Raw genomic sequence first — 27164 nt, 5'->3', positions numbered from 1 at the left:
TGGGCCATAGGAGAGACCATAACATTGTTCAAGAATGGAGAGTGGAGAGCAAGCTGATTTATGATCGTTAAATGTTTTCGCTTTCCATTAAATACTACTGGCAGAGTTGAATGCTTATTTAAAGTTTAACAATAAGTCATTGGTAATGTTTTTGCTCTCAAGGAAGGTTACCAATTTTATGTACTGAACAAGAATGCACATTATGACAATGTGGAAAAGATAGCTGTGCCTAAGTGGGAAATGTCGACATGGCTTTACATTAAAACACAAGCTTCTTCAAGTATTGAAATGTATACATACTGCCCAAGTGTATTTTTTAACTTAGGTGTCGAGATGTGTTCTATGTAAAGAATATGCTACTGAAAACATTTGCAATAATAGCACATTCTTATTGTACAGTCTATTCCTGTTACATTGACAGGCAGTCACATAGCAAAATAAAAAATGCATACTTTGGTTTTTCCTTTAAAACATAGTTCCAGCAAGTGCAACTAATATACAGATCACAGAATATGAAATAAAGGCTTAAAACCCCAAAAGGCAAAAATACTTTTTTTTTTTTTTTTTTTTTTTTTAGGGATCTGTTAGGATTGCCATTTCAGCAGCATGAACTGCAAAGATAATTTAAAAAAAAAAAAAAAAAAACAAGCTCTGCTTGTTGGGTGCACGTTGCTTTTCGTACAGTATATAAAACAAAAATCTAGTAAGTGAAAGAAATGAAAGTGAACAGAACACAATTATTACAGAAAAAGCCACCCGTGTATCTGTGAGAAAAAAAAAGAAATAAAAATCGACCATCAGCTCACTCTTCTACAACTCAAAAGGCGATTTTTAAATTAAGTAAACCAAGTGAACCAAAGTAAAAAAGAGCTTCTTTCCATGCTTTATGGCTGTTTTAATGTCACAGACCACAAATACCAAATCTAATGATGGCTACTGGAACATTTTGTTGAGTACTACAATCAAAACCTGGGAAGCTTTTAACTGTAATAGCAAAATGTCGAACAAAATTGACTTATTTTTAAAAGCAAGAAAGGGTTTCCCAATTATCTCACAAAGTAAATCAATAAAGCATTGTTATTCATATTCCGGTTTCAGAACTTTCTCCTAAACTTGGCTCTCATTCTTATCCTTGTATTTTATATCACTTTGACTGAAGCAGCTCAACATATGTCCTTCTGCACTGATTTCCCAAAAGAAAACAAGAGCCACCACTATGCTCTTTACAATAACATACTAAACAAAAAACAGGTGTTACATGTCCAATATGGACAGTAAAATACCTGGGACACTGGATTGGTTTAAATCAGTGGTGCCAGGGCAGACATAGGAAATGTGATCATATACAGGTCTTTCAATGTTTGATACAGTCAAGGTGCACAATTTTGTCAGGGAATATTGGTGCAATATGAAATCATAGTTTTTCAGAAAAAAAAAAAGTAATCCTCCTTTCAGTAAACCAACGATGGTCCTGTAATCGGGACCATACAATTTTAGAGTATCAGCTGATTTGGAAGAAAGAATTACCAAGTACCACTATATGGCTAAGGATTTCATGAAACAATCTTCTAATCTGGGTATTTTTGGTTTCTTCAAGGTATAAATTATGAACCCAGTTTGTCTAGGGTAATCACCCACATTATCCAAAAGTAACAGTGAGGTATTTTCCTCTTGTAAGAAACAGGTTTCATAAATTAAATCTTAGGACATTATCATCATCATCGTATGTCCCTCCCACCATATAAAGACTAAACCTCCCCTCTGTTCTACAGGACGACCCCCGTATGCCACTTCTTTTACATCGTGTTACGCACAGCTTTAAATCAACTTTAACATTTAAAGAACTGGCTGGGCTATGAGGCTCCTGATGCTTTTCTTTAGCCAACTCTACAAAAGAGCATGAGGCTGAGGGCAACTCACAAAAGGAATACAAAGCAAAGAGACAGAGTGTCAGAAGTTTAGAGGCCATTCACCAAGAATGATGGATTAAGGGTGAGAGGATGCTCCATGCGGCACAGCCTCTGAATCATATGAAACCAAGCACTCAGTTACTCGCTCATTCTAAGGATAACACGTTCGGCTGGATGTTCTTTTTAGGCTTCTGTGCATCTCTTCAGTCCCAGCCATTATCCTTGATCATGTGAGCTAATTCAATGATGTATTTGCCTTCTTTATACTTTTGGCTGCTTTCAAAGGCATGTTCCTATGAAAAACAAAGAGAAGTCACCTACAAATTTTGAGCATGTGAGCATTGTGCATTACATTGAACATTGCATTGCCATCTGTATAAAAGGCTTATAAAAAGTAATGAAAATGTTAAAAGGGGAACCAAAGTATTTTTTAATGCAAACATACTGACACTGCAAGCAAACTTAAAGTGTTACTAACCCACAATAGTAAAATCAGTCTGTATATGCAGTAAAGCATGCTGGCTATACCCAAGGATTTATTCCTCCGAGTTGTGTAAAAAAGGCTGTCTTCTCCCCTTCTTCCACAGTCCCCAATCTATCTCGTGATGACATTTCTGCCTGCTTTGTATAAAGCTCCCCCCCCACTCTGCTGCCAGCATATGATATACATCCATGGCAGCAAAAGGGTTAAAGGCTAAGTTTATGAGAAAAAAAAAATGGATATTAACTCAGTTGAACAACAAACTGAAATCTTTTAGGTGGAGGGAAATAAAAATAAACTAAAATAATATGGTTGCATGAGTGTGCACACCCTTAAACTATTACTTTGTTGAAGTACCTTTTGATTTTGTTACAGCATTCTTTTTGGGTATGAGTCTATCAGCATGGCACATCTTGACTTGGCAATATTTGCCCATTCTTCTTTGAAAAAACACTCCAAATCTGTCAGATTGCGAGAGCATCTCCTGTGCACAGCCCTTTTCAGATCACCCCACAGATTTTCAATCAGATTCAGGTTTCAGCTCTGGCTGAGCCATTCCAAAACATTATTCTTCTTCTGGTGAAGCCATTCCTTTGTTGATTTGGATGTATGCTTTGGGTCGTTGTCATGCTGAAAGATGAAGTTCCTCTTCATGTTCAGCTTTCTAGTAGAAGCCTGAAGGTTTTGTGCCAATATTGACTGGTATTTGGAACTACAGTATTAATAAGTCCCTCAACCTTGACTAGGGCCCCTGTTCCAGCTGAAGTAAAACAGCACCAAAGCATGATGCTGTCACCAATATGCGTCACTGTGGGTATGGTGTTCTTTTGGTGATGTGCAGTGTTGTTTTTGCGCCAAAGCTATCTTTTGGAATCATGGTCAAAAAGTTCAACCTTTTTCATCAGACCATAACACATTTTCACACATGCTTTTGGGAGACTTTAGATGTGTTTTTGAAAAATGTATCCGGGCTTAGATGTTTTTCTTTATAAGAAAAGGTTTCCGTCTTGCCACTCTACCCCATAGCCCAGACATATGAAGAATACGGGAGATTGTTGTCACATGTACCACATAGCCAGTACTTGCCAGATATTACTGCAGCTCCTTTCATGTTGCTGTAGGCCTCTTGACAGCCTCCCTGACCAGTTTTCTTCTAGTCTTTTCATCAATTTTGGAGGGACGTCCAGTTCTTGGCAATGTCACCGTTGTGCCATACTTTCTCCACTTAATAATGACTGTCTTCACTGTGTTCCATGGTAAATCTAAAACCTTGGAAATTCTTTTGTACCCTTCTCTTGACTGATAACTTTTAAGGCCCCTTTCACACTATCCGTCCGTCGGACGGACTCCGTTTTTCTCAGCGAGGGATCGAGCCGCCGATCCCCCGCTGAGCAGGAGGATGACAGCTGTGTCTCCGCACTGTGTGCGGAGACACAGCTGTCAGTTCCCCATGCATCTCTATGGGGGAAATCGGATGGGAACGGACCGTCCCATCCGATCCGCTAGACGGCTGGAAAATAGGGTTTCCATCCGTCCAGATTTGACGGATCGGATGTCAGCGGACATGTCTCCGCTGACATCCGATCCCCCATAGAGATGCATGGGGGGACCGTTCAGATCCGCCAAAAAAACGGACAGGCGGATCTGAACGGTCCGCCTGTGTGAAAGGGGCCTTACAATGAGATCCCTCGAATGCTTTGTAACCTCTCTGTGGACCGTGGCTTTTGCTGAAGGATGCGACGAAGAAAATGTCAGGAAAGACTTACTAGAACAGCAGAACTTAATTTAAAGTTAATCAGAGGCACTTTAAATGATGGCAGGTGTGTACTTACTCCTATTTAACATGAGTTTGGATGTATTTGCTTAATTCTGAACACAGCTACATCACAGCTACAAGAGGGCATGGACACTTATGCAACTACATACTTTTAGTTTTTAATTTTTTACTCCCCCCCCCCCCAAAAAAAAAAAAAGATTTCCGTTTGTTGTTCAACTGAGTTGTATAGTTTATAGGTCACATTAAAAAGGTGAAAAAAGTTCTGAAATGATTTATCTTTGTCTCATTTTTTTACATCACAGAAACCTGTCATTTTAACAAGGGTGTGTAGACTTTTTATAACCTATATAAGTGTACATGATTAGCAGATGCCTGGATTCCGCAGACTCTTAAGCACACTGTCTGCACATACCTCTGATACAGATACGGGTGGACAGTTACTGAATGTCAGGGAGAATCAATGGACTACGCTCAACATCACCCCTGCAATTCATTGAGAACTAGCGTCAGCCACTGAGGCCAACGGTAAATTTAAATTCTGACAGCGGGTACGGGTAGAGGATCCCCTGACTACTGTCAGGGATGATTGACAGTCGGGAGAAGAGGAGGCAGGAGCTGGAACATGTTCATGTTCCAACCTAAATATGAGTGGAACAAGTAACATGTTTCAAAGGTTAACTTATCGTGTAAACGTGAATCTAACTTTTTGTAGATGCTTGGGAGTTTTCATTTGAGCCAACTAGCCTACGTGCTATAAACTGTTTTTTATTATTAGCCACAACCTTATGATCCCTAACATTTTCACATTAAATGTTAATTTAGCATAGTCATCACACGTTTACAGACAGCTTTAATAGATGTACCACACATTCATAGGCAATCTAGTGAACAAACATGTAACTAACACAGGCCTACTCACATATTTCCAGCCCAATGTGGTTTTGCAATTTTCACAGTAGATGTCTGCTACCGCATGGAGTCCTGTAAGTAACACACGCTCCTCTGCAGGCCCACAACCAACGTTAACACTGTTTTAGAGGAGAAAATTAAAATCGATAAAACTCATTTGAGGTATGCTAGATACTAGGTTTTCACAATGGAACATTTCTGAGAAGGATATAAACAGTGCACAGAGATGGCATATATGTATACACTATTTAGGGGCTCGTATGCACAGTAGTCCACAGCTACCACCAATTTACCTGTCATAGATTTAGAGCACTCAAAAAATAAGCACAAGTTCGGGGGAGCCTTTGTGCAATCAGATGCTAAACACCCCCACGGCACAGAAGATTGTAGTCACTTGCTCATTCAGGTTCTGTACTGCCAACATCTAGCCCAATATTCTGCATGGTCTGAGCCAACAACACATAGCAGTAGTAGACCCAAGTAAAGATCATTGAACTTCTTTAGGTAACACAACTAGTAAATGAAGAATGCATGTTTTTTTAGCTAAAGGAGATGCAATTCAGCCAACCTTACTACCACCTACTATCACTGAAGCAAAAGGTACATGCTTCTACTCACTCTGATGGCAACACCCTCGACCTTTTAATCGCTTACCTATGCACTTTGTGCAACCTCTCCAACAATCCTTTTCCTCTCTCTGATTACCACCTTATTAGTTTTGCTCTCTTCCAGCACCTCTCCCTCCAACAGCCTAACAATTACCTGTATAAATAAACCTTCGCCACTTCAACCTTTCTCTTCTCTATTCTGCTACTGACCACCTCTATGATAAAATCTTACCCCTGTCCTGCCCCAATCTAGCCACTTCTGTCTACAATAGATCTCTGTCCTCCATTCTGGATGAGCTCACCCCCTTCACTACACACACATTCAGGCCCCGACCCCTACAACCCTGGCAAACAGATGACACCAGAAGTCTCAAAAAACTTAAGACACACTCTTGATCGTCTGTGGCAAAAGACTAATGCTCACAAAAGACTTCAACCAATATAATTCTGCCCTCCAAAAATACAATTCTTGCACCTACACTGCCAAGCAGACCTATTTTAATCACTCTCATTTACACTTTCTCATCCAGTCCCCAGTCCCCTCTCAACTCTTCTCTACCTTTAACTCTCTACTTTGTACTCCACTGCCTCCACCAACTAACTCACTCACTGCCCAGGAGATCATCAATCGCTTCAACGCTTCAAAAATAAGGTTGATTCAATTTGTGATAAAACCTCTACTCTACAGATATACCCCTCACCTTACACCTCATGTCCACAGATACAATCAACACTTCCCTTATTCAACCCTGCTACTATAGACAAGGTTGCTAAACATTTATAAGGCCCACCTAACAACCTGTCCCCTGGATCCAGTTCCCTCTCAAATACTGTGGTCACCCTCTGACTCTATACTACACTTTCTAACCCACATCTTCTATCTCTCCCTCTCTTCTGGTATCTTCCCCAACATTCTAAAACATGCACTAGTCACCCCCATACTTAAAAAACCTTGGAGCCCACCAATCTTAACAACCTATCTCCTTGCTCCCCTTTTCCTCCAAACTCCTTGAACGCCTGGTCTACAACCACCTGAGTGATCAACTCATGATCAACTCATTAGGGGGTAACCTCTTTGATCCCCTTCAGTCTGGATTTCGCCCTCAACACTTAACGGAAACTGCTCTCCTACAAACTCACAAACTACTTACTAACAGCAAAAACCAATGGACACTATTTTGTAATCCTACTTCTGGACCTTTCAGCTGTCTTTGATATGGTTGATCACCCCTCCTCCTCCTCATAAAACTTTACTCCTTTGGTTATCAAGACCGTACTCTTTGTTGGCTCTTATCCTACCTATCTAACCACACCTTGAATGTCACTTACAATTCTTCTTCCTCCCCCTTCTCTTTTTTTCTCTGTCTGGGTCCCACAAGGTTCTTGGACCTCTCCTATTCTCCATCTACACCTCCTCCCTGGGTCAGCTAATAGCCTCCCGTGGCTTTAAATATAATTTCGATGCTGATGACAGCCAAATCTCTCTCTCTACCCCTCAGCTCACAACATCAGTCTTCTCACACAACACTTATTTACTGACCAACATATATGTCTGGTTGTCACACTAATTCCTTAAACTCAACCTGTCCAAAACCGAACTCCTAACATTTTCTACCAGCGTGCCCCTTCCCCTGACTTTTCTGTCAAGATCAATGGCACAACTATCAACCCATCCCCACATACCAGGGTGCTAGGTGTAGTCCTGGAATCTGAACTCTTTTTCCTGCTCCACACCCAATCACTTTCCAAAGCTTGCCGCCTCAACCTCCGCAACATCTCCAAAATATGTCCCTTCTTAACCAAAGACACCACAAAGCTCCTTATCCCCTCCCTGGTTATCTCTCGCCTCGACTACTGCAACTCCCTCCTCATTGACTTAACTTTACATAGACTATCTCCGTATTGAGTCCATCATGAATGCTGCTGCCAAACTCATCCACCTTACAAACCACTCAGCGTCTGCTACCCCTCTCTGCCAGTCTCTCTATTGGCTGCAACTTACCCCAACAAATTAAACTCAAAATACTAATAACTTACAAAGTCATCCACAAATTGGCCCCCTAAGAAAATCGTTCTCTTCCTTCCTCCTAAGACCTTCTGCTCTCTAGTTCCCTTGTCACTTCCTCCCATGCTCACCTCCAGGAGTTCTCCCCAAGCCTCTCCCATCCTTTGGAATTCCCTACCCCAATCTGTCTATCTCCTACTCTATCCACTTTTCTGTGATCCCTGAAAACTTTTTTCTCTTCAGAAAAGCCTATCCTGCCTCCACCTAACAACTGTACTTTTTTTTCTCCATCAGCTCCTTCCCTAGTTATTACCTTTTGTATCACTTGACCCTCCCTTTTAGACTCTAAGCTCCAATGAGTAGGGCCCTCCGATTCCTCCTGTATTGAATTGTAACTGTACTATCTGCCCTCACATTGTAAAGCACTACGCAAATGGTTATATACATCCTGTATAATAAAAATAATATCCATTAAATCTTATATGGTGTTAATTAAATTAAACCTTTTAATTAAATGAAACAAAGGTTGCGGTTCTTTCAAAGCCTGGCTTCCTAGGCCAGAACCTATCCAGTGTTCCATAATTCTGGGCCAGCTTGTAAATGAATAAATAGGTAGCACCAACCCTTGCATAACAGTTGTCTCTTATTGGTCATGCACAGGGCTTTTTTTCTGCCGCAACTGAATTCTGCCACATCTGGCAGCCCTGTCCTCTCCCACTTGTCAAGTAACACAAAAGCTGGTAGAGGAATCATTTCCTCCACCAGCTTCTGTGTGCTAGTGTCGGCAGGCACCCAGGGCACATGATGCTAGATGTTTACAGGTGGATGTCCCGGGTCTTGACACTACAATCAACAACATTTTTTTGTAAATATGGGGCTTAGGGAGGCGTCTTCTTTCTCCATCCGCCACCTGTTACAACTGTGTAGCACGGAGCTGAGTGAAGAAGTGCTGTGAAACTCCTCCTCTGCTCTGTGCTACATTCCTAATAGGCGGAGCTGCCGAAAACTTCACCCTGTTGAAAAAAAAAGCCTTGACACAGAGCCCTGATGGCTGCATTCTGTAAGAGATGAAAGAGAGCTGTGGGGGGGGGGGGCAATCGGTGAACAGGTGGTGGAGCTTTTTGTGTGGGGGTGGGAGGATCTGTGAGAGCTGGGAGGGAGGGGGGTTTGTGAAAAGGTAAGTGAGCTGGGGGGAGGTTTTCTGAAAAGTTGAAAACTCTTTGGGGGGGGGGGGGGCAGTGGCGCGTACCTAGAGCCTTTGGCACCCGGGGCGGATCCTATATCTGGCACCCCCCCCCCCACTTTAAAATGTAAAAACACCCACAAAAAAATGTAATGTTTTCAAGAATATTTTTGCACAAATTTCACAGCCCCCCTATCACAGTGCCCCTTGCAGTCTGCCCTCCGTCTCTCTAATCACAGTTCCCCCTTTTGCACTCTCTGCCTCCCCTGCACAGTCCTACCTTCAGCATAGATAGATAGCTAATATTAGCAATGTGTTTAAGTTTGAGTAAGAGATTGGAGACTTGCTAAAGGAGATATTCAGAGACTACAGACATGATACAGTAGATGGTCAGAGACTGCAGACGTGATACAGGAGATGGTCAGAGACTGCAGACGTGATACAGGAGATGGTCAGAGACTGCAGACATGATACAGGAGATGGTCAGAGACTGCAGATGTGATACAGGAGATGGTCAGAGACTGCAGACATGATACAGGAGATGGTCAGAGACTGCAGACATGAAACAGGAGATGGTCAGAGACTGAGGACATGATACAGTAGATGGTCAGAGACTGCAGACATGATACAGGAGATGGTCAGAGACTGCAGACGTGATACAGGAGATGGTCAGAGACTGCAGACATGATACAGGAGATGGTCAGAGACTGCAGACATGAAACAGGAGATGGTCAGAGACTGAGGACATGATACAGTAGATGGTCAGAGACTGCAGACATGATACAGGAGATGGTCAGAGACTGAGGACATGATACAGTAGATGGTCAGAGACTACAGACATGATACAGGAGATGGTCAGAGACTGCAGACATGATACAGGAGATGGTCAGAAACTGAGGACATGATACAGTAGATGGTCAGAGACTGAGGACATGATACAGTAGATGGTCAGAGACTACAGACATGATACAGTAGATGGTCAGAGACTACAGACATGATACAGGAGATGGTCAGAGACTACAGACATGATACAGGAGATGGTCAGAGACTGAGGACATGATAGAAGATAGAAGAGCACTAGGGGGGCTGGAGAGCACAGACGAAGCAGAGAGCACTGGAGGTGCTGAAGGGCACGGTGGGGGGGGGGGGGGGACTGGAGAGAATTAAGAGAGGGTTTGGAAAGCATTGTAGGGGGGTTGGAAGGTGCAGGGGGTGGATTGCACTGGGGGGGACAGGGAGCACTTGGGGGGGCGAGCAGGGATAACTAGGGGGGTGGAGAGCACTGGGGGGGGGGGGACAGGGAGCACTTAGGGGGGTGGGCAAGGAAAATCAGGGGGGTGGAGAGCACTGGGGGGACAGGGAGCACTTGGGGGGTGAGCAGGGAAAATCAGGGGGGTGGAGAGCACTGGGGGGACGGGGAGCACTTAGGGGGGAGGGAGAAAGCACTGTGGGGAGTTGAAGAGCATGGGGGGGGGCTAAAGAACAGGGGGGTCTAGTGCACTGGGGGGAGAGGGGCTAAAAGCACTGAGGGAGGGATTAGGAGCACTGGAGGAGGTTAAGAACTTTGGGGGGCCAGCAAAAGAAGTTGTATAGGAGGGGGATGGGGCAGCTGCATTTAGATGAATTGATCTTTCCCTATTCTTCCTGCAGGAGGGAGAGGAGGAGAATCAGTTATTCAGCAGGAAGCTGCAGGAAGAATAGAGAAAGATGAATTCCTCTATATGTAGCAGCCCCATCCCCCTCCTATCCAGCACACACTTTTGCAATGGGCACTCGCCTTCTTCCCGCCGCGGCTCCGCCCCCTTATTCCCGCCGCGGCTCCGCCCCCTTATTCCCGCCATGGCTCCGCCCCCCACTAGCAGCACGGACTGAAGGAGCTGCCAGCCACTGCAGCTGCCTTCACACTGCGGGATCTGTCTGACTCTGAACACACCGGGCAGGACACCGGCTGACACCCCCACAGTGAGTGGCACCCGGGGCGGGCCGCACCCCCGCCCCCCCCATTGGTACGCCACTGGGGGGGGGAATTTGTGTGAGGTCAGAGATCTGGGGGAGGGGGAGGATTTGAGAGATAGTGGTGGTGGGGGATTTGTGCAAAGGAAAGAGCTGGAAAAAGGGAGACTTGTGCAGGGATGATAGCAGAGATTGGGGTGTGCAGATTGTGCAGAGGGGAAAGCTGTGAGGATAAGCTGAAGATGGGGGTGAGTTGTGGACTGGAGGTGTAACCTGTGGATGAAGGAGTGCAGGGGTGAGATGTTGAAGGGGTACAAAGATGAGTTGTGGACTGGGGTGCTAAGGTGAACTGAACTGTAGATGGGGGCAGAAGAGGTTGTGGATGGGGAGGTGTGTAGGTGAGCTGTGGATGTTGGACGCAGAGTTGAGCTGGGGATGGGGGATGCAGAGGAAAGCAAAGAGGTGTGCAGAGGGCATTACGGCAGTCAGGAGCATCACAGCATTACATCACAGCATACAGAGTTCTACAGTCAGGAGTATGTAAGGTACTGCACAACTGGCGGAGTGCAGTGGTCAGAAGTATGTAAAATACAGACTAGTATAAAGAGAACAGTGGTCACTATTATATAATGTATAGCACAGTATACAGGGGTAGTGGTTAGGAGTGTGTATCATATGGCTCAAATTATGTATGTTATGTACAGTGTACATTACATACTCTTGATCATAGTCTCTATGCTGTGCGGTACACACTGTACCTTTTAATGTTATGTACTGTACAGGTTTATGGCTACTGCAACCTGTATGATATGCACTACTCAGCACTGCACAATACATACTCCTGAGTACTGTATTTTGTGTGCTTCACTTTTCTGAACCTTGTACCTTCATGCGATACACAGTTCTGAGTCTTGATCACACCCACTATTTGGCGACTGTGTATTTTTCACCTCTGAGGAAGGCGTGGCTGGGGGCCGAGTTGTGGGCATTGTTGGGGAGGGGAATAGGCCGGTGAGGGTGAGTTCCAGCAGCTATGCTCTGAGACAAAAACCCTGGTCATGCACATGTGGAAGAATTTGAACCTGCACTTGTTTAAATGGAATCTAAAATCAACCCCCCCCCCTCCATTTTGAATAATGTAGGGTCACAACATACACTTTAATTTTAGAACATCAGCATTGTAACTACATATCCCATGGTACCTTGCTGCCTGCTAGCAGTGATGATGTGATGTGTTTCCTGTACAGACTCTGCCTCCTGAAACTCCTGCTTTTCAGCACTTCTGTAGTTCAGACAACAGGCTCTATGAAATGTGTGACACAGCAGTACATATTCACAGAGCATAGTGAATATGTGTCACTGCATTAAAGGAAGTAAATGTGTGAGATTCTTCAAAAAGTAGATTTAAACTTCAAGATTGTTCAGAATACTCGGCGTTGGCTAGAAATAATTGAAATTCAATGTGGAAATGAATATATGATTTTAAATTTTGACCATCACACACTTTAAAAACCATGCCCATTTTGTGCCATCTGTGCCCTATTAGGGGGATTTCCCTTTACTTTCTGTCCTGCGGACACAACAGGAAGTGCTTTGTATTTATTAAATTCATGGTATAAAATCTTTATTGATCAAATACACATTTATTACTTTATCATGATAAGTGTTTGTAAAGCCATTTTTTTTCTTAGTTTGGGATAGAGTCGGGAATTTTGAAAGTCCCTGTCAGGTTTTTTTTCTTTTCGACAAAGTCCCAGTAAAAAGTGTTACTAAACCCAGAACCTGTAGTCACTATATCTGGTCTCCCACAGTGCATAGCACATGGAAATGAAATTATTTTAGTAAAAATAAACTGCTAAATACCTTTTCTCATCAGCAGTATATATCAGTCTTGTGATTTCTATCAGTGTCTGGTTAAAGCTTGTAGGAGGAGCTTTCATTCTCCTCTGATTGTCCTATGAGGCTGTAGGACCCCTGACCCTCTGTCTGGACAGTGCTGATTAGCCTGTGCTGATCACATGCACCCTCCCAAGTAAAAAAAAAAAAAAAAAAAAAAAAAAAAAGAAAAACCTCTAGCAATACATACCAAACTGAACATGTGCCCCCAAGGCTCTGTTCTATCAGGAGATGGACTGTGGACAGTGGAAGAAGGGGAGGATCAGACAAGACAGGATCAAACAGCCTTTTTACACAATGCAGAGGGTTAACTCCTTAGGATCCACATGGAGTAGAACAAGCATGTTTACTGCATTTACAGACTGATTTTAGTGTTGTGGGTTTAGTAACACTTCAAGGGGATTTCCCCTGACCTCTTGTCAAGGAGACCCATTAGGATGTGGAAGGAAATCTCTGCAAAGTGAGGTCTCACCAGTTGTCACTGGAACTGCCACCCCTGTGAAGACTTTCCCTCTATTCCTGTTTGGGTGGATTACTCTCCACAGAAGAAAGGACAAAGACAGCAATCAAAACAGAGGCTTTTTATACTTCCCTAGTCTATCCATAATATTGATCACTAGCTAAGAGGCTGCCATCTTTGCTAAATGGTGTGCCTTTCTCTGACTGATTCTGGTCTGTTAGGGCTCTTTCACACAAGGAGTCCACCAGGCGGACTCAGTTTTTCTCAGAGGGGGGATCGATCCGCCAAACCCCCGCTGAGCAGGTGGATGACAGCTGTGTCTCCGCAAAGTGTGCGGAGACACAGCTGTCAGGTCCCCTTTCATCTCTATGGGGGAATCGGATGGGAACGGACCGTCTGTCTGTTCTCATCTGATCCGATCCGCCAGACGGATGGAAAATAGGGTTTCCATCTGTCCGGTTTTGACGGATTGGATCGGATCGGATGTCAGCGGACATGTCTCCGCTGACATTCGATGCCCCATCAGGTGCCCCCTCGTTCAGATCCACCAAAAAAACTGACAGGCGGATCTGAACGGACTCCCTGTGTGAAAGGGGCCTTAGTGTACAAGCTGTTTTTTGAGACAAAGAGGCCTTGTTCTTGCTCACAGCGCCCCCTGCTTGATGCATGTGATACATATTAATCTCTTACTGGATTTAAAGATGTAATACAAATATTGAAACGTTTTTTTTCATCAAAACAAAAGATATATCCTGTATAACATATTCCAGATGCCCCTTAAGCAACTAAAGAGATAAAAGCAACATTATAACTAAACAATAGGATTTGTGCAAATTGTGTACATTTTCCTTCAATAAAAGAACTGTATATTTTCCTCTGAACCCCACAGGGCACATTTGTTTTATGCAAAGTGTGCAGAGTTGGCTTATTCCTCTGGGTGTCTCCGTTCTCTTATGAAAAGCGATAACAATATGTTTTCAGGTTAAAAATAAACACAATGGTGCCTTAGAGCAAGCTGCTGCAATTTATGGAGGAATATTTCCTTTCTAGTGATAGCTTCATAATGCTGTAAGCCTACTGTTCAAATAACATAACCTACAAATGCATGCAGATAAAATAAAACGTGGAATTTCTCCTTTCTCCTGAATAGCTTTAGAAAATGATATTTATTACAGCAGAAATATATAAACAGATAGTCTGTGAGCACTAGTGCGAGTCCTATCTGATATTCTCCGAGCAGTAATAGAAAAAGCTTGTCTTAGAAGTAATACTCACACAGAATTGAATAGATAAGCTCGACCTTGACTCCCTTGAAATGACTGCAAATTAAAGAAAGAAAACCAGTTAAAAAAGAAAAAAATAAAAAAAAAGAAGAAAATTAACTATTTTTTACCAAGCACAGAAAGAACCATCTTTGAAGAAAACTTTAAAAAATACCTTACAATCTGGTATCCAGCGTTTTCCTGTAGGCACCAATGAGGTCACTGGGCATAACTGTTTGATACTGGGAAACCCAAGTATCCCAAATCTTGCAACAAGATGCTTCAGGACTGTGCAGAAGCTTGTTTTTGCATAGTTTTGGATGCTCAGTTTTCCCAGAAACCCACAAGGCGGCCCAATGACATCACCATCACCTAGGCCAGGCATCTCTAAATGGCAGACCGTGGTCAGGATCCAAACTGAGTTACTGTCCTATCCAGACGGCCGCGGTCCCACAATTTAGGAGCCGGATTTTCCCCCAAGCCTTGGCTGCTGTCATTGTCAGCAGAACAAGGAGGCTGTCCAGTTGTGCACAACGAACAGGAGCCAGCTTTTCCCCAAGTCTCAGCCGCTGTCCTAAACAGAGCAAGGAGTGGAAGGCTATTCAGTTCTAAACGGTGGGTGGGAGCTGCACGAGGTAACTTCTCAAGTTGACCAGCAGGTGGTTGGTTGCTAGGACACAGGGCGGTCCTAGCAACCAAATATCATCTTGGTAATAGGAAAAGTTAACTCCGGCTGCTCCCGCCTGCCTCTCAGAACTGAACGGCCTCCCACTTCTCGCTCTGCTTACAATGACAGCGGCCGAGGCTTGGGGGGAAGCTGGCTCCTGCTCATCACTCAGAACTGTTCTGTGTGTACATGTAAGTAAAAGAGTAAAAAGGGAAGTAAATGAGAAGAGGGGGGCAGAGGACAACCTGGGGGACTGTGACGTGAAGGGGGGGGCAGAGGACACTAGCTGTGGGGGCTGTGATGTGAAGACAAGGCAGAGGACACTATCTGTAGGGGCTGTGACGTGAAGACAAGGCAGAGGACACCGCTGTAGATGGAGTGGGGGGGTTGATGTGTAGGGGGGGGGCAGAGGACACCACCTGTGGTGGCTGTGATATGAAGACAGTGCAGAGGACACCATTGTGTGTGTGTGTCTGGGGGGGGGGGGTGTGAAGAGGGGGCAGAGGACACTGCTGGGGGATCTGTGATGTGAAGAAATGGCAGAGGACACCACTCTGCCATTTCACTGACACCGCTGTGTGGAAAGAGGCGGGGGTGGGGGGGTTGACATGAAGTGGGGGTTAAGGACACTACTGTGCAGAGAAAACTAAAAAACTGATATGCAGGGGGGACAGAGGATCAGATATAAGAATTGGATTGTGATTTGAGAGGAGGGGACTGTGAAATGTAGGATCTGAGTGATGACACAAACGTGATTCGGACCTCGGTTGGAGGAAAATGTCACTGATTGGACCTTCTTGAATTTGAATTCATTACCCCTGACCTAGGCAGTCATGCCAAAAGCAAAGATGTAAGGCAAGTATTTTTTTTTACATTTTTCTTCAACTGCTATATTCTTTGATAGACTTCACTAAAGGGCCATACACACTATAAGATTTTCTGAAGACTTTTGTCTTCAGATTTACCTTTTCTATGTAGTGCAAGGGACTGCCAGATTGCATACAAATTGAAAGTGTTTAGGTTTGACCTCATATTATATCGTTTTGGTAAATCTAAAGGAAAAAGTCTTCAGAAAATCTTATAGTGTGTATGGCCCATAAGTGTTTCTTATTCAGAGTGGCTGCAATATAAGTAAACCTTACATTTTCATTTAAGGTCCGCTTTAATATCAGGTTATGCATACTGCAGAATTACTTGTATTAAGGTTTTAAAAAAATGAATCTCTGAAACCTGTGTTGATTTACAAATCCGTAGCATCTAGGCATGTTCACGCTTAGCTAAAACTATGGGGCCTTCATTGTTGAGTGTTTTTCCAAGTACACACAGCTTTATTGCAGGAAGGTATACTGGCACTATTGTAGACAGAAACCAGATGTTATATAGTACCCTTTGTTTTACAAGCACTCCTATTGAAGGATAGATAAGTGATACATTTCATTTTTTCAGTTTTGTTGCGACATCTGAAGAACACACTCTCTAATGGACATCCCAAAAGTGACATGTCAGGGTGTGTGATGACCACAGGGGATAAAATACACTGCTTGGCTGGTCACTAAAGCACTTCCGAAAACATGCTCTGTTGCAATAATACACAACTCTATGTTGCAAGAATACACAACTCTATGTTGCAATAATACACAACTGCTCTGCTACTCATTGTGCCCATAAGGTGTCACCAGAGTATGCAGTATTTCAATCCATACTTGTGGCGCATCTGAAGGCTATACCATGCCTCTCCTGTATTATTGCTCAGTCAATACATTCTACGTACTTACAAAAATATATATATATGTAGCAGTTTGTTATGGTAAATTGTAACCAAATGTAATTTTTCTTTCAGGGGGAGGGGATGTTCTGTGCATTTGACTTTACAAGTGCATTTGCCTATGAAAATACGTCAAACAAAAACTAAAAGCACACGAGGCAACTGCTGAGCCCTAGTAGGCAAATGTTAGATAATGAACAACACCTGCAGTGCTGAAAGGACAGACAAACTGGATGATCTTATTTTGTTCTCGTATAACAATACATTTTGTGTAGCACATAGAATGTGTTGAATTCTGTTAGGCTAAAACATTTTTTATTGTTGCTTTCTAAGCGGTCAACAATTCCAAATACCTCACTTTATCACCAACCTGCTATATGTGTCTTCAACATACCAGCTATAGATCTTTCTCTATGGGACATAATTAGGCTCAATTCACTAAGCTACAACACATTTCATTTGCCATAACGAAGGATCAATGAGAGCTGAAGAGAAGATTTACATAGTTTAAAATGATACTAAAGTCTCAGGTTCCTTTGTAAAAAAATAAACATGGTATACTTACCTGCTCTGTGCAGTGGTTTTGCACAGAGCAGCCTGGACCCTCCTTTTCTCAGGAGTCCCTTGCTGCCACTGCTGGCCCGTCCCTCATGCCAAGTGCCCCCACAGCAAGCAGCTTGCTATGGGGGCACCCAAGCTGCTTTGTTTGGCCAGCCAGACATGGAGCCGTGGCTCAGCCCCACCCCTTCCCTCTTTATTGGCTCACTGATTTTGATTGACAGCAGCAAGAGCCAATGGCACCCGCGGTGTGTCTCAGCCAATCAGGGTGGAGAGTCCCAGACACCAGAGTCTCTCGCGCAACAACGCTCATCGCTGGATCGAGATGGGGGTTCAGGTAAGTATTAGTGGGGCTGCTGCACATAGAATGCATTAAATTAAACCTTCTGCCTTTACAACCACTTTAATATAATAATCACTATTGCAAATAAAATATACAACATAGGTTAGTAAACTGAGCCTTCTCCACTGTTCCATTTGGCTGACCAACAACAACTCCACTTTTTATGTAACCTCACACGTGTAAAACGAGTGTTCTCAATTCATGAAAGAAAAGAACACCCAAAGGTTTAATAAACACAAATTACTTCTATTGCATAGTGAATGAACAGACAACCTTTCAGAGATTGGGATCTACCTGGAAAATGATTGTTGTCGCCCTTAAAAAAAAAAAAAAAAAAAACACATATTGTGTCACAGTACTGTTATCTGCCTGCTTCAAATCACTCTCCCCCCCCACCCTACCCCAACAGTTGTATTGGCCTGCCATCACCCTCCCCCCCCCCCCCAACAGCGGTGTCCTCTGCCCCCTTTTCACATCATCCCCCCCAGTAATAAACTATGCCCCCCCACTTTAGTGTCCTCTGCCCACCCCTCCCCACACACACGGTAGTGCCCTCAGACCCCCCCCCCCAACAGTAGTGCCCCCTCTGCCCTCCCCATAGCGGTGTGCTCTACCATCCCCTCCACTGTAGTGTCCTATGCCCCCTCCCCCACAGTAGTATCCTCAATCCCCTCTGTAGTGCTCTCTGCCCCCTCCTGTAGCACTGTCCTCTACATCCCCCCCCCCCAAATACAGTAGTGTCCTCTGCAACCCCCCTCTGCAGTGTCCCCTGCCATTCATCTCCCCCCCACAGTAATGTCCTCTGCACCAACCCCCCCCCCCACAGTAGTGTCCTCTCCCCCCCCCCTCTGTATTGCCCCCCCCCCACTAGCAGTGTCCTCTTCAACCCTCACAGTATTGTCCTCAACATCCCTCTGTAGTGCTTTCTGCCCCCTCCCAGAGCACTGTCCTCTGCATCCCCCAACAAACACAGTAGTTTCCTTTGTAGTACCCTCTGCTCCCCATAGCAGTGTCCTCTGAACCCACACACAGTAGTGTCCTCTGCACCCCTCTGTAGTGCCCCCCATAGCAATGTCCTCTGCTGTGATCCCCCTCTGTAATATCCTCTGCCACCCCATAGCAGTGTCTTCTGCCTCCCCCCCCCACCCTCCACAGTAGTGTGCTCTCTCCCCCCATAGCAGTGTCCTCTGCACCAAACCCCCCCACAGTAGTGTCCTCTGCCCCCCCCCCCTGTAGTGTTCTCCCCCCCATAGCAGTGTCCCTCAACAGTGTTCACAACACACAGCTGTAGGTAGCTCTCTCTTACCTACGAGCTACCTCCTACCAGCGGCTGTAAATCACAGAGGAGTGAGAGGCAGCACAGTGCTGGATAGAGGGTGGGACCAGGAGCAGATTTAGTTAACTTTTCATGTTAATAAGCTGATGATTGGTTGCTAGGACCGCCTAGCAACCAATCACCTGCTAGGTAACTTGCAAAGTTAACTAAAGCAGCTGCCATGTGCCCACCCTCCATCCAGCACTGTTTTGCCTCTCTCTCTGCTCCGCTAGTGAAAAGAAAGCGCCAGCAGAGACTGGGGGAAGCATCGGCCCAGCCATGATCGTAACCTACCTGCCAGCTTCCTGAAAAAAGGACAGGTAGATTGTGAATGACAGGTTGCTAACCCAGGGAATAGTGCACCTGAACCTGTAGCACTCCTACAACTTGTGCACTATATCTACTTACGTATGCTATAAGCAAGTAATTATTTTTAGTTTTTCAGAGTAGAGTAGGAACTAGCTAGAGAGGGAATACTTTGAGGCAGTTGGCCAGCTTAAACATATATTGCAATCTATGTGAACTGCAAGTGAAGGTAAAAATAAAAAATAAAAATTAAAAAAAATCAGATCCCCCCCTTTCCTGACAGGGCTGTGCTGTGTGGCACAGTCTCAGGACTGGACGGACAGAAGTGTAATCCCTTTGACCAGTAAATCAGCTCTCATATGTATTTCATCTGTGTAGTTATCTGTTGCCTGGATTTCAGCTTTAAAGCTGATCTCCAGCTTTAATGTCAGTGTAAATAGTTTGTTGAAGCCAAGCTGGCCCAAATTAACTATTTCCCTTATTAATATGTGCGGCTGCTGTGTGTGCTGTACAAACTGTATATAGCTGAGGCTACAAACAGCACTGTGTTCCGGGTGCGAGATGAGACGTTCCTGTCTTACACACGCAACAAAATAGTGTCAGTCTGAGGAGCTCGCAGCCATTCATAGGCAGCTTTGTATTCTATGATAGATTTACTGGGTGTGAGACAGGAAGGTCTTGTCTTACACCCAGAACACAGTACTGTATATGGTTTGTAGCCTCAGCTAGGTACAGTTTACAGATCACACCCAGTGGTCGTACATATTAGAGAGGGAAATTGTTAGTTTGGGCAAGCTTGGCCTGCACTAACTGAAACTAAAGCTAGAGATCAGCTTTAAATGTGGAGTCTAAAACATCGGATTTACCAAAATGAACTAAAGATAAAATGGAAAGGTTAAAAAAAGGAGACGTATATTTGAAACAATTAGAAATCAATCAATGCACGATCTGATATTCTTTCATATAAACCATACAGAAATCAACTCTATACAGAAAATCCAGGAAAATTAATCTCTCTTTTCATTTTACTACCTCTACGCAACATCAGAACACGTCTGACCTGGTCTTGTGTTTAAAATCCAATGACCTATTATATTGCTTGTGCCTACTCAGACAGATTAACAGTAGGAAAGAGTGTATGTGCCCTTGCAATAAACCTTGTATAGTCTAATCTGCCTACACAGCTCAGTGGCACGATACATTCTATTAATTATGAATGACGACAAGTGTGTCAGCAATTGTTTTTTCAGGTTACATTGACGCAGAGGAAAAAAAAATCTCTTTCTATTCTTGTAGGCTAATACGTGCTACAGGCCCAGTAAAACCGGAGACAGGCCGTTTACCGATTTAAGAAGATCAGTGAGCGTTATCTGTGAGAGCATCAAGACCGCACACTATGAGATTGTACACGCGAACAATGAATTATTACTATATCATGTACATTTACAGGAGCCAAATCACATGAATTTTAAATAATGGGCACACCAAGTAGAAATAAAAATGAATTTCTTTTTTGGTAAGAAGCGTGTATACAATGTGTAAAAGATTACACACAGAAGATAACAGTTTGTGTTGAGCAGGCACTAAAGGGCTTGCTTCCTCTTTGGTCTCTTCTAGGGCCCAAACAGCATCTTGCAATGCTGTGCTGGTGCAGTAGTCGATTTGAGTATCATAAGAGATGAATGTGCAATTACCTACTATACTGTAACAAAGCATGGCTTATGAAATAGAATTCCAGCCTTTGTTAAAAATAAAAAAGGGTTAAAATCTCTAAGCCAATAGGCATCGAGGTCGCTAATAAATACTTCAATCATCGAAGCAAACTATAAAGTGCTTTTGCGATGGTATGGTGCCAGCAAGGCTGGCAATGTATGTAGTGGGAGCATCTCCCTTGCGTTTCCGTGGTTGTGGTCAGGAAGGGATGATGTATCACGTATGGTGGCAATGCCCCAAAGTGAGGCATTATTGAATAGGGGTGTATCATTTTATCTACAATCTCACCCAAGTAAATTTGACTAAATCCCCAAAACAGGCCCTGTTGGGCTAGAAGGTGGAGACCGCTACGATCCCAGAGATTACTCATAACCTTTATATTTACATCTACAAAAAATTATAATAGCAAAATCTTGGAAATCGCCTGCCCTGCCAGTCGAACAGCTCGAGCACAAACTTTCTTGGATAATGGGTAACGAACATATGTCAGCGATATTAATAAAAAAAAATGAAGATGTTTGAGAAAGTATGGGAACCATGGGTCAGATATTTAATTGGTGACTCCTAGATCAATGGCCAACTGACTGGGTCCTGTTACTGTGGGGTCTCATCCAATTACCCTCTTTAATCTTTACCTTTTCTCTTTTTTCTATTTTAAGTCCCGGTTCAAACTTGTGCGATGCGGGAAGGCTGCGAATTCGCAGCCTGTTCCCGCATCGCAAACGCACCCCTGGCAGTTCACACTGCCATATGCGATACGCAAGGGGTGTCAATGAAATGTTAACGACACCCCCAGTTTGATCGAATATCGCAGTGCGATCAGACAGTTCTCACAGGATCGGATCGCACAAGTGTAAACCACTGTGCGATCCGATCCTGATGCGGCTGGAAAAAAGGGTCACGTGCATGTTTGGTGCGGATACAGTGCAAATTCAGCCATACAAAGTGTATGGCTGAATTCGCATCCGCACCTCCGATCGCATGTAATGAAGGAGCAGTGTGCTCCAAATTACATGCGATCGGCGCACTCGCAGGAATGTGAACCGGCCCTTAAAAACTTTAAGGGCTCTTTCACACGGCCGCTCCGCTGTTTTTCTCCGCTGCGGGACTTTTTTTTTTTTTTCACAGAACGGATGACATTTATGTCATCCGCTCCGTATGTCTGCATATCATCCCATCCGTTTGCGGATGATATACGGACATAATGTAAGTCTATGGGCATTGCGGATGTCAGCGGATGACACCGCTGACATCCGATTTTCCTTCCTTTCTATTTTTTGAACGGAGGAAAAATAGGGTTCTGTTCCATTCCAAAAAACGCAACAGAACTGAAAGGAAGAAAATCGGATGTCAGCGGATGGTATTCCGCTGACATCCGCAATGCCATTGACTTACATTATGTCCGCAAATCATCCGCAAAAAAATAGGATGATTTGTGGACATACGGAGCGGCCGTGTGAAAGAGCCCTAAATGTCATCTTTTTCAGGTCCTCCCGATTGTCCTGACTAAATGTGGAAGTGATGACTGTCCTTTGGGCTGGAGTCACAACATGAGTTGGTAAAAAATGGATTTTTGTAAAATCTTACCGTAAAATCCTTTTCTCTTAAGCTCCTTGACAGACGTAGTCCTCGTTGATTCAACACAACTCGGGTTATGCTGCCCTCTACAGGAGTAGGACTAGACAGGAAAGAAAACATTCTGGCCACACCTTAGGGGCAGTCCCAGAGGGTATATCCTCTCTCTCTCTGCTACAGCAAATCAGTTATGTCACAAAGCAGTGTTTAGAGAATTTAACCCAACCCAACTCAAAAACAGAGGGGCGGGTACTACGTCTGTCAATAAGCTTAAGAGAAAAGGATTTTACGGTAAGATTTTACAAAAATCAATTTTTCTCTGCCGCTCATTGACAGACGTAGTCCTCATTGATTCAACACAACTCGGGACGTCCCAAAGCAGTACCACAAATGAGGGGTGGGAAAATGGAAATCAAATCCAAATCTAGAAGGCCCAACCGGTGCCAACTAGAAGTTTTCAATGCTCATCAATCAAAGATGAGACTCAACATGAGGACACAAGGAAGGTAGTACAATATCTTCATTCAGATGAAAGTCTGAAACCACCTTTGGAAGAAAGGATGGCTTCGGATGAAGAACTACCTTATCCCTATGAATCACTAAATATGGGGACTGGCATGACAATGCAGCCAGTTCTGACACCCTGCGTGCAGAAGTGATAGCCACCAAGAAGGCCACCTTCTGGGATAAAGTAAGCAAGGGAATCTTCCTGATATTTTCAAAGGGAGGTTACTGCAGAACCGACAAAACCAAATTAAGATCCCAGGGCGGTAAGGGTGCGCGGACTGGTGGAGCCAGGTGCCGCACCCCCTGGATGAAATTCCGCACCAAGGAATGAGTAGCCAAGAACTTCTGAAAGAAGATTGCTAACGCTGAAACCTGACCCTTGATGGTGCTCAAGGCTAGTTTCTGCTCAACCCCCTTTTGCAGAAAGGTCAATATTCGGGTCACCGAATAGGTACGTGGAGGAAATCCTAAAGATTCGCACCACGCGACATACGTCTTCCATGTGCGATAATAGACCTTGCTGGAAGTCGCTTTCCTTGCCTTAATAAGCGTAGGAATAACTGAAGCTGACAACCCTCTGTCCTTCAGTACCTGGGTCTCAATGGCCAGGCCATTGAACCCAGCGACTGTAAAGCACAATGGAAGATCGGTCCTTGAGACCGCAGACACTCCCTGAGAAGTTCCCAAGGAGCGTTCGCGACTAGCCTGTCCAAGTCGGCTAGACCGGCTTGACGAGGCTAGCCTAGAATTTCCAGGACAAATGGAGCTGACTGGATCCGAACCAGGCTGCCCTAGAGCTATCTGGCCCCGGCAATCCGACAAGTCTGATCGTTCTCTGTTCCCACACATTTATCAGACACCTGATTCCTATCAGGAGTGGTGATTTCTCCTGGTTGATCATTAGAGACCGAAGTCACCCGGCTAGAGGCTCCTTGGTCTGTCTGTTCAACCGGATCTGATTCTTGTGGGGAACTGAGGCTAATCTTTGGAAAAGGTAAAGAAAATGATCTGTTCAGGGAATGGTAACTACCGCTCCCTGTAGTACTTAAATGTTGGAAGGGAAGAATCGCACCGGTAGCAGTGGTTGATGCTCGATCTAATGCTCTGAATACCGGTGAAGACGCCCCCCCACCCTCAAGCCGGGTGGGGGCGCACCTTCAGGCTGTGTAATCCTTTGCTTCAGGTTTGGCTGAGTCGGTCTTTTGTTTGTCCGACCAGCCCTTCTTGAACCCTCCTAGAGGGGTTTTGCCCTTCCCGCTTGCTCCAGCAGAGCGAACGAACCCTTTATGGGCGGTAAAGAAAGGTCCCCGCTTGTTACGAGGTCCTTTAGCTTTAGCAGCCTGTGGCAAAAAAGTGCTTTTGCCCCCAGTGGCATCCTTAATGATCTCATCTAGGGTGAACCCAAATAGGAGATTCCCCTGAACGGGGAGATTCGCCAAGGTCTTTTTGGAACCTAGGTCCGCTGACCAGCATTTTAACCACAGCACACGTCTGAGGATTACTGCTGACATAGATGCATGCCCTAATAGGGGGGTAGCATCCAAGGCTGCGTCACAGACAAACTGTAGTCCTTGTATAATCTGTTCCATCAAATCAGATGTTGCCTGGGGGATATCCTTCCCCTTCAGGTCCTGGCGCACCAATCTCGCCCATTCCGTTAATGTCTGAGAAACTAGACCAATGACAATTACTGGTCTAAAGGCTGATCCTATCAGGGAAAAGTGCGGGACTCCGCTTCTACCCTCCGATCCACCGAATCCTTAAAGGACGAAGCGTCCTCCACTGGAATAACCGTGGCTTTATTCAGTCTGGAAATAGGTGGATCCACCACTGGTGGTACCGTCCATTTCTTAATGAGGGATTCCTCAAACGGATAGCGTCTAGCAATGCGCTTGGAAATAGTAAAGGTACGCTTAGAATGCTCCCATTCCTCTTTAATTGCTAGTACCAAAGGGAATTTCTATTTCAGTTGCCTCTGCCGGTAAAACCTCAAGTCTTAAGGTTTCCCGAACCGCCACAACTAGTGCGTCCACCAATGCTTCTTCCTGAATTATGGCGGAAGCATGAATGTCCTCCTCACTGTCTGAGGGAACTTTACCTGAGACAACAGCCCCTGCAGAGGGACCTGCAGCTGCAATGACCATCTCAGCAACTGAATCTGAAGTATCAGATGATATAGGGGTAGGCGGGGGTCGCTTTTTTGACCCCCGTTCCTGACAGGCCGTCTCCACCCGAGCCACCAAAGACTCCAAAACTGCTGTAAATGCATCCATACTCTGTGCACTGGCGGGTCCCGCGGCCCCCTCGAGGAAAACCGGTGGGGGTACCTGTGTGGCAGGGTCCATGATAATTCCAGATACTACCCGGAAAAAATCAATTTGTCAAAAAAAATAAAACTTTTTTTTTTTTTCTCAGACCCCCAGCGCCACAAAGCCCCTCAGTGTTACCTGCTTTAGGGACCCCTATAGAGCGAGAGAGAGAGATAGACCCCAAGGCTCACCACTTGATGCTCAGAGTTTCAAATGCAACTTGTCTCAGCACTGTCTAGAACCGACAGGAAGTCTTTTGGCTGGCTTCCCGGGAAACAAGGAGGTGGCTCCGCCCCTCTGCACGCCTTCCGGCGCCTCCCCTAGCTCCACGAGGTGTTTGGGTCACCTCAAACATGGCCGCCCCCATGCTGGAGACACGAGGCTACGCCAAAATGGCGGCCCCGTGCGATCTACCAGACAATGGCGGCGGCCTGTACAGAATAACGGAGTATCTCGACCTCACAAACCTTCACCCTCATGGTGATCAGCGTGGCCGGCGGTACCGGACCCTGGCGGGCCGTATGCGGTCCGTGGCCGTCGGGAGGCATCTGCTTTAGCTGGAGGAATATGATCTGGAATGCAGTATACATGTATAGACATCGCCCTGTGGCTTCTGACAGGTAGGATACCTTATACTATCACAGTAATGTCCTAGTACTGCCACTGCCTACAATCATTTAAACATTTTTGCAATTAGATTGTTAGCTCCCAAACCAAGCCTCCTGGTTTCTTGTTCACAAAAATCACACTCAAATAGGGGGATCTGTGACATGTTATAGGATAGAGGGGAGACCCATCCTTACCATTACAGAGAGGGGCCCGCGTTCACCACAAGACCCGTCAGGGGGAAAGGGGGAACATACTACTCACCCTACCGGAACCAGGCGGGCGCCAACTCCTGACAGTACCCCTCTCCACCGGGGTGGGAGGGCTGTCGACCAATACGGACGCCGTGACTCATGGTCCTTGGCATTTAAGCGAGACGTTCAACTCGCAGGGTCAGTCCCCGTCCAGTGGGACTATGTCGCGGCCGACCCAGCGCGGAGCTATGGCCTGCACGCACTCGTAGGCTGAACTGGGGTGACCACTGGATCTCAACATCCAGCCCGTCGCCCAGTTCCAGCTTTCTTGCTTGAAGATCTCACAGGAACACTGGAGAAAAAAGCTGTGTAAAAATCTTTCTAAGAAAAAAAATCCTGCCAGGACCAAAGATCCTAGCAAGGCATCTAGGTCCTTACTCCTAACTAGACAGAAAAAAACTGATTTGCTGTAGCAGAGAGAGAGAGGATATACCCTCTGGGACTGCCCCTAAGGTGTGGCCAGAATGTTTTCTTTCCTGTCTAGTCCTACTCCTGTAGAGGGCAGCATAACCCGAGTTGTGTTGAATCAACGAGGACTACGTCTGTCAATGAGCGACAGAGAAATATAGTTTTCTTGTTCTGGAACGAGATTTTGATGCGCCTTTTTTTATAAGATTCTACATAGTATGAGAGATAGCCCACAAAGTTGGAATGTTCCATATAGTTTGAGAAGATTTTTTTTTATTCTGGAGAAGACTTCTTTACATAAACTGGTGGGTTTATAGCCATTTGATATATGTTGGACACTTGTGGAAGACATGTACTCTTTGTATTATCATTGCATTTTCTTTTTTACTGTTAA

General features: G+C 44.8%; 1 protein-coding gene across 1 annotated transcript in view; it reads right to left on the bottom strand.

Annotated features, from left to right (window-relative positions):
• Positions 1 to 709: 709 nt before the first annotated feature.
• The window catches only part of YPEL2 (yippee like 2), a 117581-nt gene continuing 91126 nt past the window's right edge, over positions 710 to 27164 (bottom strand). Inside the window, exons 3-5 of the mRNA XM_082248524.1 lie at positions 14458 to 14501; positions 5088 to 5196; positions 710 to 2203 (exon numbers count right to left, since the gene is read on the bottom strand). Of these exons, the coding sequence (XP_082104650.1) occupies positions 2114 to 2203; positions 5088 to 5196; positions 14458 to 14501 (243 nt within the window). The 3' untranslated portion in view covers positions 710 to 2113. The remainder of the gene's footprint in view (positions 2204 to 5087; positions 5197 to 14457; positions 14502 to 27164) is intronic.

This window comes from Pelophylax lessonae (genome assembly GCF_965119305.1).
Source record: "Pelophylax lessonae genome assembly, chromosome: 2".
NCBI lineage: Eukaryota > Metazoa > Chordata > Amphibia > Anura > Ranidae > Pelophylax > Pelophylax lessonae.
The sequence above is the reverse complement of the archived record's forward strand: the minus strand, read 5'-3'. Positions and strand labels throughout refer to the sequence as shown.